An 11,128-nucleotide genomic window follows, 5' to 3' on the forward strand; every position below is an offset into this window, starting at 1 on the left:
GTGGGTGACGACATCCATGAGACTGTGTGGGTGTGTGACAACATCCATGAGACTGTGTGGGTGACGACATCCATGAGACTGTGTGGGTGTGTGACGACATCCATGAGACTGTGTGGGTGACGACATCCATGAGACTGTGTGGGTGTGTGACGACATCCATGAGACTGTGTGGGTGACGACATTCATGAAACTGTGTGTGGGTGTGTGACAACATCCATGAGACTGTGTGGGTGACGACATCCATGAGACTGTGGGGGGTGTGTGACGACATCCACACTTTTGTTTCAGGAGGAAATGAAAACCTTTAGGCTTCAAGTTCAGGAAGTCGTGAAGGAAAACGAAGCCTTGCACCAAGAGTTAACTAAGAGAAGCCCCGTCACCGTAGAGGAATGGCAAGTGGCCTTGCTAACTTACAACATAGCAGGAACCGGCTTTATAACATTACCAAACAGAAATGCACTGTTTTTTTTTTTTTTAAAAGGTTTATTTATTTCATGTATGTAAGTACACTGTAGCTGTCTTCAGACTCACCAGAAGAGGGCACCAGATCCCATTACAGATGGTTGTGAGCCACCATGTGGTTGTTGGGAATTGAACTCAGGACCTCTGGAAGAGCAGTTGGTGCTGTGAACCACTGAGCCATCTCTCCAGCCCTGGCTTATTCTTAATATTTATTACTTTATTTACCACCCCACCTCACATCTGGATCCACACCATTTCTATACTTCAGAGATAACAACAAGACATTATTATTATTATTATTATTATTATTATTATTATTATTATTTTAATGGCCTCACTGGTAGTCCAGACTGGCCTGCAGCAGATCTCCTCCTGCCCTCAGTTTCTCGAGTGCCGAGGCTCTAGGCTAACTGCACCATACCTGGGGGTTGCTTGTTGTTGATTTTAAAAATTGTTTATTTATTTATTTTAAAAAGCTTTTTAAATGTGTGTGCTTATTTTGTCTGCATACCATGTGAGTACCTGGTGTCCTTGGAGACCAGAAGAGAGCATGAGATGCTCTGGAACTAGAGTTACAGATGGCAGTGAGCTGCTATGTAGGTGCTAGGAATCGAAGACCTCTAGAAGAGCAGTCAGTGCTCTTGACCATGGAGCCATCTCTCCAGCCCTTTATTTTTACTTCTTAGGAGATTGGAGTCTCACAATGTTGTCTAGGCTTGCCCTCAAGTCCTGGACTCAAGCAGTCTCCCTGCCTCAGCCTCAGGAATGCCGGGACTTGTACGTGTGGCTACCATAAGCAGCAGATACCGATTATGAATGAATAGTTTCAAAGTAAAAAACGGGACCTCCCAGCATCCAAAAATGTCTTGTGGAGTACAGAGGAATTATTTGGGTGCAGGGATTCGATGCTTCAGTGTAGGAAACAAACTGGCCATTTTGAGGCCATCTCACCTGAGTATCATGCACAAGGAAGCCCCCCTCTGCCTTTATATGGCTGTTATTGCCACTACGTGCAGTATTTGATGTGTCTGTCACTCGGGCATCGTTGCTGCCCTGTCCCCCATTCACTGCCCGTGGCAATATTTACTGTGTCAGTAGTACATGCCACACTGTGGGATATTTCTGTGATCTCTCAAACCCAAGGACAGTGTTTAATCTTTTGAATCAATTGCAGGAGGCAGCTTCAGACTCAAGCAGAGCTGGTTCTAGATGAGAACAAGCTGCTGATAGAGCAGTTGGAGATTCAGCAAGCAAAAGCCAGGGACACCCACCAGGCGCACCTCCAGGATGGTGAGTGACCGCCGATGTCCTAGAAACCGGGCAGGGCGGCATATTCCAGAGTTGTAGGTTGGCGCAGCCACTGCATTCTCGCAGTTGGTCTGCAGTCAGCCCATGTGTTCTCAGATCCCTCATAGGTCAGCCAAACTGGCTTTAGGGTAGGACAGCTCCTGAGAGTTAAAGAGGTTACAGAATGAAGAAGCATTTGAAACAACCCAACATCTCCTTTCCCCAGATATTTATTAACTGCAGAAGAAAGTAGAACTTTTCTGTTTCCCATTCCCCAGTGTCTCCCACTCCCTGTATGTAAACAAGCACTTTTGTATTGAGTTGCAGCCAGTCTTAGTCACTATTCTATTGCTGTGAAGTGACACTGAGACCAAGGCCACTCTCTTTTTTTTTTTTTGTTTGTTTTGAGACAGGGTTTCTCTGTATAGTCCTGGCTGTCCTGGAACTCACTTTGTAGACCAGGCTGGCCTCGAACTCAGAAATCCGCCTGCCTCTGCCTCCCGAGTGCTGGGATTAAAGGCGTGCGCCACCACGCCCGGCTTCCCAAGGCCACTCTTAAAGAAGAACATGTGTAACTGAAGGCTGGCTTACAGTTTCAGAGGTTAGGGTCATCATCATGGCGGGAAGCATGGTGGCATGCACGTGGTGCTAGAGCAGGAGCTGAGAGCTTTATGACCTGATTCACAGACAGATAGATAGATAGATAGATAGATAGATAGATAGATAGATAGATAGATAGATAGTCTGGGCCTGGCATAGACTTTTGAAACTTCAAAGCCCAACCGCAGTCGATATTTCCTAATCTTCTAATCCTTTCAGATAGTGTGACTCCCTGGTAACTAAGCATTCAAATATATGAGCCTATGGAGGCCATTTGTATTCAGATCACCAGACATCCCTAGCCCGAAGGTTCTGAGACAGGGTCTGCTCTGTAGTCCAGGCTGGCTCAGAATGTGCCATCAAGCCCCGAGTGCCTTTGAAATCACAGCCCTCCCGCCCGCCCGCACCCCCCCCAATGCAAGGATAACAGGTGTGTGCCAGCATTCCCAGGGCTAAGGACATCAGAGGTGAAATCTCTGTGCTTCTCCAGGACTTCCCATGAGGCTCCTTCTCCCAGTGTGTCTCTTCCTATAGCCACCATAGCAATGGCAATTGTCTTCAAAGTGAGCCAAATTAAGAGATTTTTTTTTCTCTTGCTTTGATTAAAACCAGATATGAGCTCCCCAAATAGTGGCACACTCCCCCTCTTTACTCCTTGAAGACAAGAGTCACAGGACAGGAGTCTTAAACAGGCTGTCTTGCCCCATCCCTGTGAGCCTCCCTATTTCTTCTGCTATGCATACACTGAAGAGGTCACCACCAGCTCTGTTGCAGCTGAAACTCTTGAGCCTGGGTTCCAGGTGCCTTACAACCAGGCTGTGTTCACAGAGTCCCAAAGGAAGTCCCTCCACGAACTTGCTACAGGAACCCTGGAGGCCCAGGCCCTCTGACCTATAACTGAGCCCACTCACCACGTTTTTTTCAGTTTCCTGGCCTAGCCGCTAACTCTGTTCTACTCTGAGCTGTCAGAGAGTGGAGGATTTAAAGCTTTACCCCCATTGTGATACCCAGCGGCAGTGTCATGGAGTGCCCGGGGAATATCTCATTAGTGCATGCTCATACTGAAATTGTCTCGGTTACAGACAAATCATGAGACATGCTTGCACATCTGTGCATGATTTGACACTGAAGTCTTTGGGAAGTGAGTTCCTTGAAGGTTAGATTCATGTCTCATTAAATATTGCAGTGAGCCATATTAAAGTCTTAAGGTGCCGGGCGTGGTGGCGCACGCCTTTGATTTCAGCACTCAGGAGGCAGAGGCAGGCGGATTTCTGAGTTTGAGCCAGCCTGGTCAACAAAGTGAGTTCCAGGACAGCCAGGGCTATACAGAGAAACTCTATCTCAAAAAAAACAAAAAACCCCCAAAAAACCAAAAGTCTTAAGGTACCCAGAGGGGATGGGCTACAGGTTGATAAACAGGCAGGAACATACACACAGTGGATACCTAAATACATGAACTTATAAGTTCTTCTATAAAATGCTGTGGTATACACAAAAAAACCTACACAGATCCTCCCACAAGCCAAAAATCAGCTCTAGATTAGTTATAAAGCCCAGCATGCTATGAATACTATGTAAATAATCAGGACATGTTGTCTAAGTTAGCATGATAAGAGTCTGTATGTGTTTCTCTCTCTCTCTTTCTCTCTCTCTCTCTGTGTGAGTGTGTGTGTGTGTGTGTGTGTGTGTGTGTGTGTAATCCAGGGGATAGCCCTTGGGTGTCATTATTACAAGCCTTTCTTGAGACAGTGTCTTTCACTGGCTTGGATCTTGCCAAGTAGGCTAGGCCATCTGTCTGGTGAGCCCTCAAAGAACCCCCTGCCTCAGTGCTGGGATTACACTTGTGCACCACCACACCCGGCTTTCTTTCGTGGGTTCTGGGGAGGCAAGCGCTTTACCTACTGAGCTATATCATCATCCGCAGATGCAAATATTCTCCCCAATTATTTCCAGTCCACAATTGACTGAGTGAGCTGTGAAGTCTGCAGGTGTGGGAGTTGGTGTCATGTGTATGAATGTTAATGTCATATTAACTGAATGCTTGACACAGGGGAAATAATTTCTGGGTATAAGGCCTTTGGTATTAAAATTCTCCAGAGGATTTTTTTAACAGTTTTTTCTTTTACTGGTTGTTTTGTTTTGTTTTGTTTGTTTGTTTTAAACAAAGTCTGTGTGGCCTCAGAAGTCACTGTTCAGCTACGAATGAGCTTGAGCCTCTCATCCTCCTGCCTCTGCCTCTGCCTCTGCCTCCGCCTCCGCCTCCCAAATCCTGGATGGCAGGTGTGTCCCAACAAGCCCCCTTATTCTGTTTGTCTTTGTATGCAGTGCTGGGGATTGAACCCAGGACTCCGTGCATTCAGTACAAGCCTTTATCAGCCGAGCTACCTGAGCATTGACAGATCTTTTTTGTAAGCTGGTTTTTTTTTGTTGTTGTTGTTGTTTTTGTTTTTTTTTTTTTTTTTGGTTTTTCGAGACAGGGTTTCTCTGTATAGCCCTGGCTGTCCTGGAACTCACTTTGTAGACCAGGCTGGCCTCGAACTNAACTCACTTTGTAGACCAGGCTGGCCTCGAACTCAGAAATCCGCCTGCCTCTGCCTCCCAAGTGCTGGGATTAAAGGCGTGCGCCACCACCGCCCGGCGTTGTTTTTGTTTTTAAGTTAATCTAGGGCCTTGTGCAAGCCAGGCAAATATCATTGAGCTACAGTCCTACCTCCTTTTTTGTTGTTGATTTGGGTTTTGTTTTGTCTTGTGTTTTTTCAAGATAGAATTTTTCTGTGTAGCCCTGGCTGTCCTTAAACTCACTTTGTAGACCAGGCTGGCCTCAAACTCAGAGATATAACCCACCACAGCCTGGCTTCTCCTTTCATTCCCCAATTTTTAAAAACACAGATTATAAATTTTGTTTTTTAAGATTTATGTATGTATGTATGTAAGTACACTGTCACTGTCTGCAGACATACCAGAAGAGGGCATGAGATCTCATTACAGATGGTTGTGAACCACCATGTGGTTGCTAGAAATTGAACTAAGGACCTCTCAAAGAGCAGTCAGTGTTCTTAACCATTGAGCCATCTCTCCAGCCCTCCTTTTTTTAAACCCTTTTTTTTTCTTTTCTTTTCTTTCTTTCTTTCTTTCTTTCTTTCTTTCTTTCTTTCTTTCCTTTCTTTCTTTTTTTTTTTTTTTTTGGTTTTTTGAGACAGGGTTTCTCTGTATAGCCCTGGCTGTCCTGGAACTCAGAAATCTGCCTGCCTCTGCCTCCGCCTCCCAAGTGCTGGGATTAAAGGCATGCGCCACCACGCCTGGCTTAAACCCTTCTTTTTTTAAAAAAAGACAGGTTTTTGAGATAGGATCTCACTGTGTGGCCAAGCCTATCTAGAGCTCATGATCCTCCTGCCTCCGACCCTAAGTGCACCATCACACCTAATACTTATATTTTCATCAGTCTTCTGTGCCAACTCTTTTTCTTGTTCCTTTCCAGTTTCTAAGCTGACTAAACAACTTGTGCTCCTGGAGGCAAAGACTCAGGGCCAGGAAAAGCAGCTCGAGGAAAGCACGGAGCAGCTGGAGAGCTTGCAGGCCAAATGCAGAGAGCTGAAGGCACAGCTGGATAGCAAGATTGCAGTGGACGTCCATACGTCAATTGTCAATGAACTAAAAAGGTGAGGGTGCCTCACCTCTCCAAGCTTGCTTGAGCCCTTGGCATGATCCGGGCAGAGTGGACAGTGGTTGCAGAACTTTGGTTTTATTTTTGTTTTGTTGTTGCTGCTCTTTGTTTTTTGGGTGTCCACCGGGGCCTGGAATCTGGCCACTAGTCATCTGCTTCCTTTTAGTCCCACTTGATTTTACATGAGTACACTGCACCCATGGTGCACTGTACACAGGGTGCACTGTGCCCACAACACTGTACACAGGGTGCACTGTACCCACAACACTGTACACAGGGTGTACTGTGCCCACAACACTGTACACAGGGTGCACTGTGCCCACAACACTGTACACAGGGTGCACTGTACCCACAACACTGTATGCAGGGTGCACTGTACCCACAACACTGTACACAGGGTGCACTGTACCCACAACACTGTATGCAGGGTCCCTCGTACCTAAGGTGCACTGTGCACATGCGTGTGCCACTGTACCTATGTGTCTGCCATTTCTCGTCCTTTAGCCAGTTGCAAAAGGAAGAAGAGAAAGACAGTGCTGAGATGGAGGAGCTGATGGCAAAGCTGACGGCCCTACAGGTGCAGAAGAAGAGCCTGCTTCTGGAGAAGAGCAGCTGGGCCACCAGGAACAGAGCGCTAGAGGCCGAGCTGGAGCGCATGCGCAAGGCCAACAGGTACCTCTGTGTGTGTGTGTGTATGATGATTTTTATCTGCATTTTATCGTCTTTATCTCGTTTTTCTCTGATGGGGCAATAAAGTGGAAAATAATAACCAAAGGGACAGAGAACAGACTATCAGTATAACCAAAGTTTATACTGTCGTTCTCAAGTCTGGGGGTCAGATATTGATAGCCGCATGGCAACCCTGGGCTCTAGATGTCTCCTAACCTCGCCCCAAAGCCTGGTTTCCGGTTACTGCATCCCAGTCTCCTTATTTATTTATTAATCTATTATTTTTTTATTTTTTGGTTTTTTCGAGACATGGTTTTCCTGTGTAGCCCTGGCTGACCTGGAACTCACTTTGTAGACCAGGCTGGCCTCGAACTCAGAAATCAGTCTGCCGCCACCTCCCAAGTGCTGGGATTAAAGGTGTGCGCCATCACGCCCAGCCCCACATTTATTTATTTATTTATTTATTTATTTATTTATTTATTATTCTTTTTGGAGTATCTTATTTTTTTGATAATGCCATGTATTTGTAAATATATATATGTGTGCGTGTGTGTGTGTATATATGTATTTGTATATATGTGTGTATACACATGTGTGGGCATATATATGTATGTGTGTGTGTATGTATATGTATATATGTGTGTATATACATTTGTGGGCATATATATGTATGTGTGTGTGTATATATATGTATATATATATATATATATATGTATATATGTGTGTGTGTATATATGTATATGTATGTGTATATATGTGTGTGTGTGTGTATATATATATATATTCTGGCTTTGTATACATATATTCACTCTGCCCAAGCCTATGCTCACAGGGTTGTTTTTTTTTTTTTCCACCACTGGGGGCCCTCTGCAGGCGATACCAAAAGAGAATTGATGTCCTCAGAAAGCAAGTAGAAAAAGCCATGGGGAAGGAGATGTCTGCTCACCAGTACCTGGCAAACCTGGTGGGCTTGGCAGAGAATGTCACCAAGGAACGAGACAGTCTTAAGTATTTGGTGAGTTTCCTCAAAGTTATGTAAACTTAAGCTTCATATACAAACGTGACTTTAAGACTATCTTTTTAGCAAATCTATCTATATATATAAAAGCTTAATGTCTTAGTATATTAACCACACGTCAAAATTCTCCAAAATTTTACCTTTTAACCATGGGCAAGAATTATTTATTTATTTTGAGGCCAGGTGTTGCTGCATAGACACAGCTGGCCTCAAACTGTGATCCTCCTCCTGTAGCCTCCCAAATACTGGCATTATAGCACAAGCAAAACGTGCTTTAAAGAAAATCAACCAGAAACTCTAAATTATAGCAAATGTTATTTTAGAAAGTGAACTATGTGGCGGTGCCCATGTCTGTCACGCAGCAGCCGGGTGAGACATCTGTAATTCCCTTCAGTCACTGCCTGAGCAGTTCCCACCAGCACACAAATCCCGACAATCACAGGCCGTGCTGAGGGGTGCAGCAAGGTCGTCAGTGCATGCCCCGTGTGTACAGGGCCCTCCCTGGGTTTGGTTCCCAGCACTGAGGGAGGGCTGGAGCAAGCCTCCCGGCGTTAGGTAGAGATCACCCAGGTGTGGTAGCAGGGAAGGGAATTAAGTCGATTATCGGTGTCCTAGATGCTGGAGAAGCGCACAGCCAGCAAGAACCTGGCACGGTTCTAGACACTTCCACACTGATTCAAAAAGATGTCCGCAGCAGATTGTGTGGTCGGAGAAGACAGCTGCTCTCTGTGTCAAGCCATGTGCGTTCAGAAAGGTCTGGTAGATTCCCCCAAGCCCTGACAGTGAGTGCCTCCAAGGGGCGGACTTCCAGGTGATGTTTCTTACAAGCCTTCTTACTTATTTGAATTTTCTCTTCCGTGTGTTTTAGACACATACCACTCCCCTGCGTATAAGCATGCATGGGTTTTCTACATCTCAGTTGCCGGCATGTCAAATTAGAAGGCAGAAGTTAATGAGTGTCCTGACAGAGACTCGGGGGGCATCGTTGTGAAAGGCGGAGATGAGGGGAGGAGGGGCTGTCGGAAGCCCTGGGAAGTTCCTCCCCAGGGCAGTGGCAGAGGCCTTAGCCCTGGCTTATAGAAGTAGTAGAGGGGAGCTGAGGGAGTGTCGCTACTTACTTTTCATAAAATAAATGCTAATTGGACGTGTCGTGATATTGTCTGTACTCAGTGTCACAAAGCATTTTTCACAATGTGACAGTCGCTGGCAGGGCTCCAGCAAGTCTCACTGAACATCACTGGCAATTTAAAAATGTAGTTGATTATGATTATGGTTGTGCAAGGGTGAATGAGTGTCCATGTGTGTCACTGCACATGAGTGGCAGTCAGGTGACAGTTTCTCTGGTCCACTGGGTACCCACTGAGCCATCTCATGAGCCCCATCACAGGCAATTTCTAAGTCCCTCCTGACTCTGACCCTGTGTGATAGAACCTTGAAGCCACTCAGAGCTGATTCTGGCTTCTCCTGAAAAGTTGTTGTCCTGGCCACCGTGCTGGTGTTTCCTGTCACCACACCAAGTGCCCCTTCCTCCCCATGCCCACTGGGCTGCTGAGACGGTAAAAGCCTGTTGGAAGGTGCAGAGCAAAACTGCTCATCTGAAGTTCCTTCCAGCAGCCCTCCACACAGAGTCACAGTAAATCTAAATCCCTGTCTCCAGGGCAGGACACGTGGGGACCCCTGTCCCTGGGATCCCATCCCCAGTCTTTTGTGCTGCAGTAGAGATTCTGACTTCAAACGGCCCCTTCAGATCCACACCTCAGCTCTGCAGACCAGGCAAGCAAACACAGTGGAAGCCACATACTCTGTGTATAAATATTTAAAAGTTGTGAATTTAGCCGAGAGCAGATCACTGAGTCAGCACTAGCTGTGGGCAGAGGTGCAGTCCTGTGCCTGGCTCTGCTCATCAGCAGGACCTCTGATATCCCAAGACCTATGGCCAAGCCAGGGAGGAGGGGGGTATGGAAGCTGGCGGGGCACTCAGGGCATTGTATGATCCACACAGGGTGAAATTGGCTTCCCTGCTTGTCACATCGCTCCTGGTCTCCTGTGTCTTGTGGCCCTCGAAGTCTTTAGGGAAGGCCTCCACTCAGCTCTGGGGAGTGACTGCTGATGCCCAGGGTCATGAGTTACTCTGCAGCTCCCCATTGGCCTTCATCTACTTCCGTTTACACCTTTCTGAGGGAGCACATGGTGGACTGAGGAATGGACGTGGCAACTGCCAGTTGGATGCTTCTTCCTGTGTCTGGGGAAAGTTGTTTAACTTTCTCTGTCAGATCTTTCCTTTCTAGAAAATCCAACAGCTACCCCTAGGTTGCCTTAGGAGGAAGGCATCCCATACCATAGCAGCTGAAGCCCTTAATGGTGTGTGGGAGCTTGTTTCCCATCTGGGTATCAATGCAGACTGCTTGGTTTTGGATGACGTCCCTCTTGGATATACCGTCTGCCATGTTGGTCTGAGAAGAACATTGTGTGTTTATATTATTCCCTTTTGTTTTGTTGTAGTCAAATTAGCCAAGATACAAGCTTGCTTTTATCAAGCTTGATTTTATCACTTATTCATTGAGTACCATGGAAGGAGCCATGACCAAAGCTACTTACGGACTGAAGAGTTTGGCATGTTTATGGTTTCAGAGGAAGAGTCTATAATGGCAGCATGGCAGCCAGAGCTAAGGGATCACATCTCACCCACATACAGGAAGCAGAGAGTGAACTGGAGTGGGGTGGGGTATAAACTCTCAGAGCTCACACCCAGTGACGTACTTCCTACAGCAAGGCTCCGCCTCCTACAGCTTCCATCACTTCCCCAACTAGGGACCAAGTTTAAATACCGGAACCTGTGGGCGATTGTTTCTCATTCACACCACCACAGGAGTGATATGTCTGCTGGGAGAGAGCACGGCTCTGAAGCTCCAAACAGCCAGGCCTGAGGGGCCCCAGACCTCCTTTTCTATCCAGGAGAGATGCCCAGTGTGGCCTTCTCTCCTTGTTGGTCTGTAGCCCTCATCCAAGCTCTGCCTACAGCCCCTCAGGGGAGTGAGGGGGCCAAAAGTGGGACAGGCAGAATTAGAGTGAAGTGTGGGTGTGTGTGTGTGTGTGTCTAGGGATTGAACCCAGGGCTTCACAAGTGCTAAGCAAGTGCTGTGACAAGCGTCACAGTCCGAGCAATTCCCAGGGCTCTGTGTGTTAGCTAAGGTAATGTTTGTGCTTGCACCCTCTCCTCAGGCTCAGTGTTTAGAGAGTGAGAAGCATGGGGTTCTCAACAAAATCCTGAAAGGCAACATTCGCCTGGGCAAGCTGGAGGAGAGAGTAAAGGTAAGGGCGTGCCGGTGTGCATGGTGCCTTCCCATGGGAAACAGAGCTCTCAAAGGACATGTCTGTGTGTGTGTGTGTGTGTGTCTGTGTGTCTGTGTGTGTCTGTGTGTGTGTGT

General features: G+C 46.8%; 1 protein-coding gene across 2 annotated transcripts in view; it reads left to right on the top strand.

Moving 5' to 3' along the window:
• Cep89 (centrosomal protein 89) overlaps positions 1-11,128 on the top strand; it is a 45,486-nt gene that overhangs the window by 27,248 nt on the left and 7,110 nt on the right. The window contains exons 12-18 of one of the 2 annotated variants that reach the window (XR_003837243.1): positions 289-392; positions 1,637-1,752; positions 5,828-6,008; positions 6,518-6,685; positions 7,556-7,697; positions 8,316-8,511; positions 10,923-11,012. Coding sequence is in view for 1 of the 2 variants with exons in the window: in XM_021167138.2 (XP_021022797.1) it covers positions 289-392; positions 1,637-1,752; positions 5,828-6,008; positions 6,518-6,685; positions 7,556-7,697; positions 10,923-11,012 (801 nt within the window). In the remaining variant the exon portion in view is untranslated. The remainder of the gene's footprint in view (positions 1-288; positions 393-1,636; positions 1,753-5,827; positions 6,009-6,517; positions 6,686-7,555; positions 7,698-8,315; positions 8,512-10,922; positions 11,013-11,128) is intronic. The other variant, XM_021167138.2, reaches the window with a different exon arrangement.

Source organism: Mus caroli, chromosome 7 (assembly GCF_900094665.2).
Source record: "Mus caroli chromosome 7, CAROLI_EIJ_v1.1, whole genome shotgun sequence".
NCBI classification, from domain to species: Eukaryota; Metazoa; Chordata; class Mammalia; order Rodentia; family Muridae; genus Mus; species Mus caroli.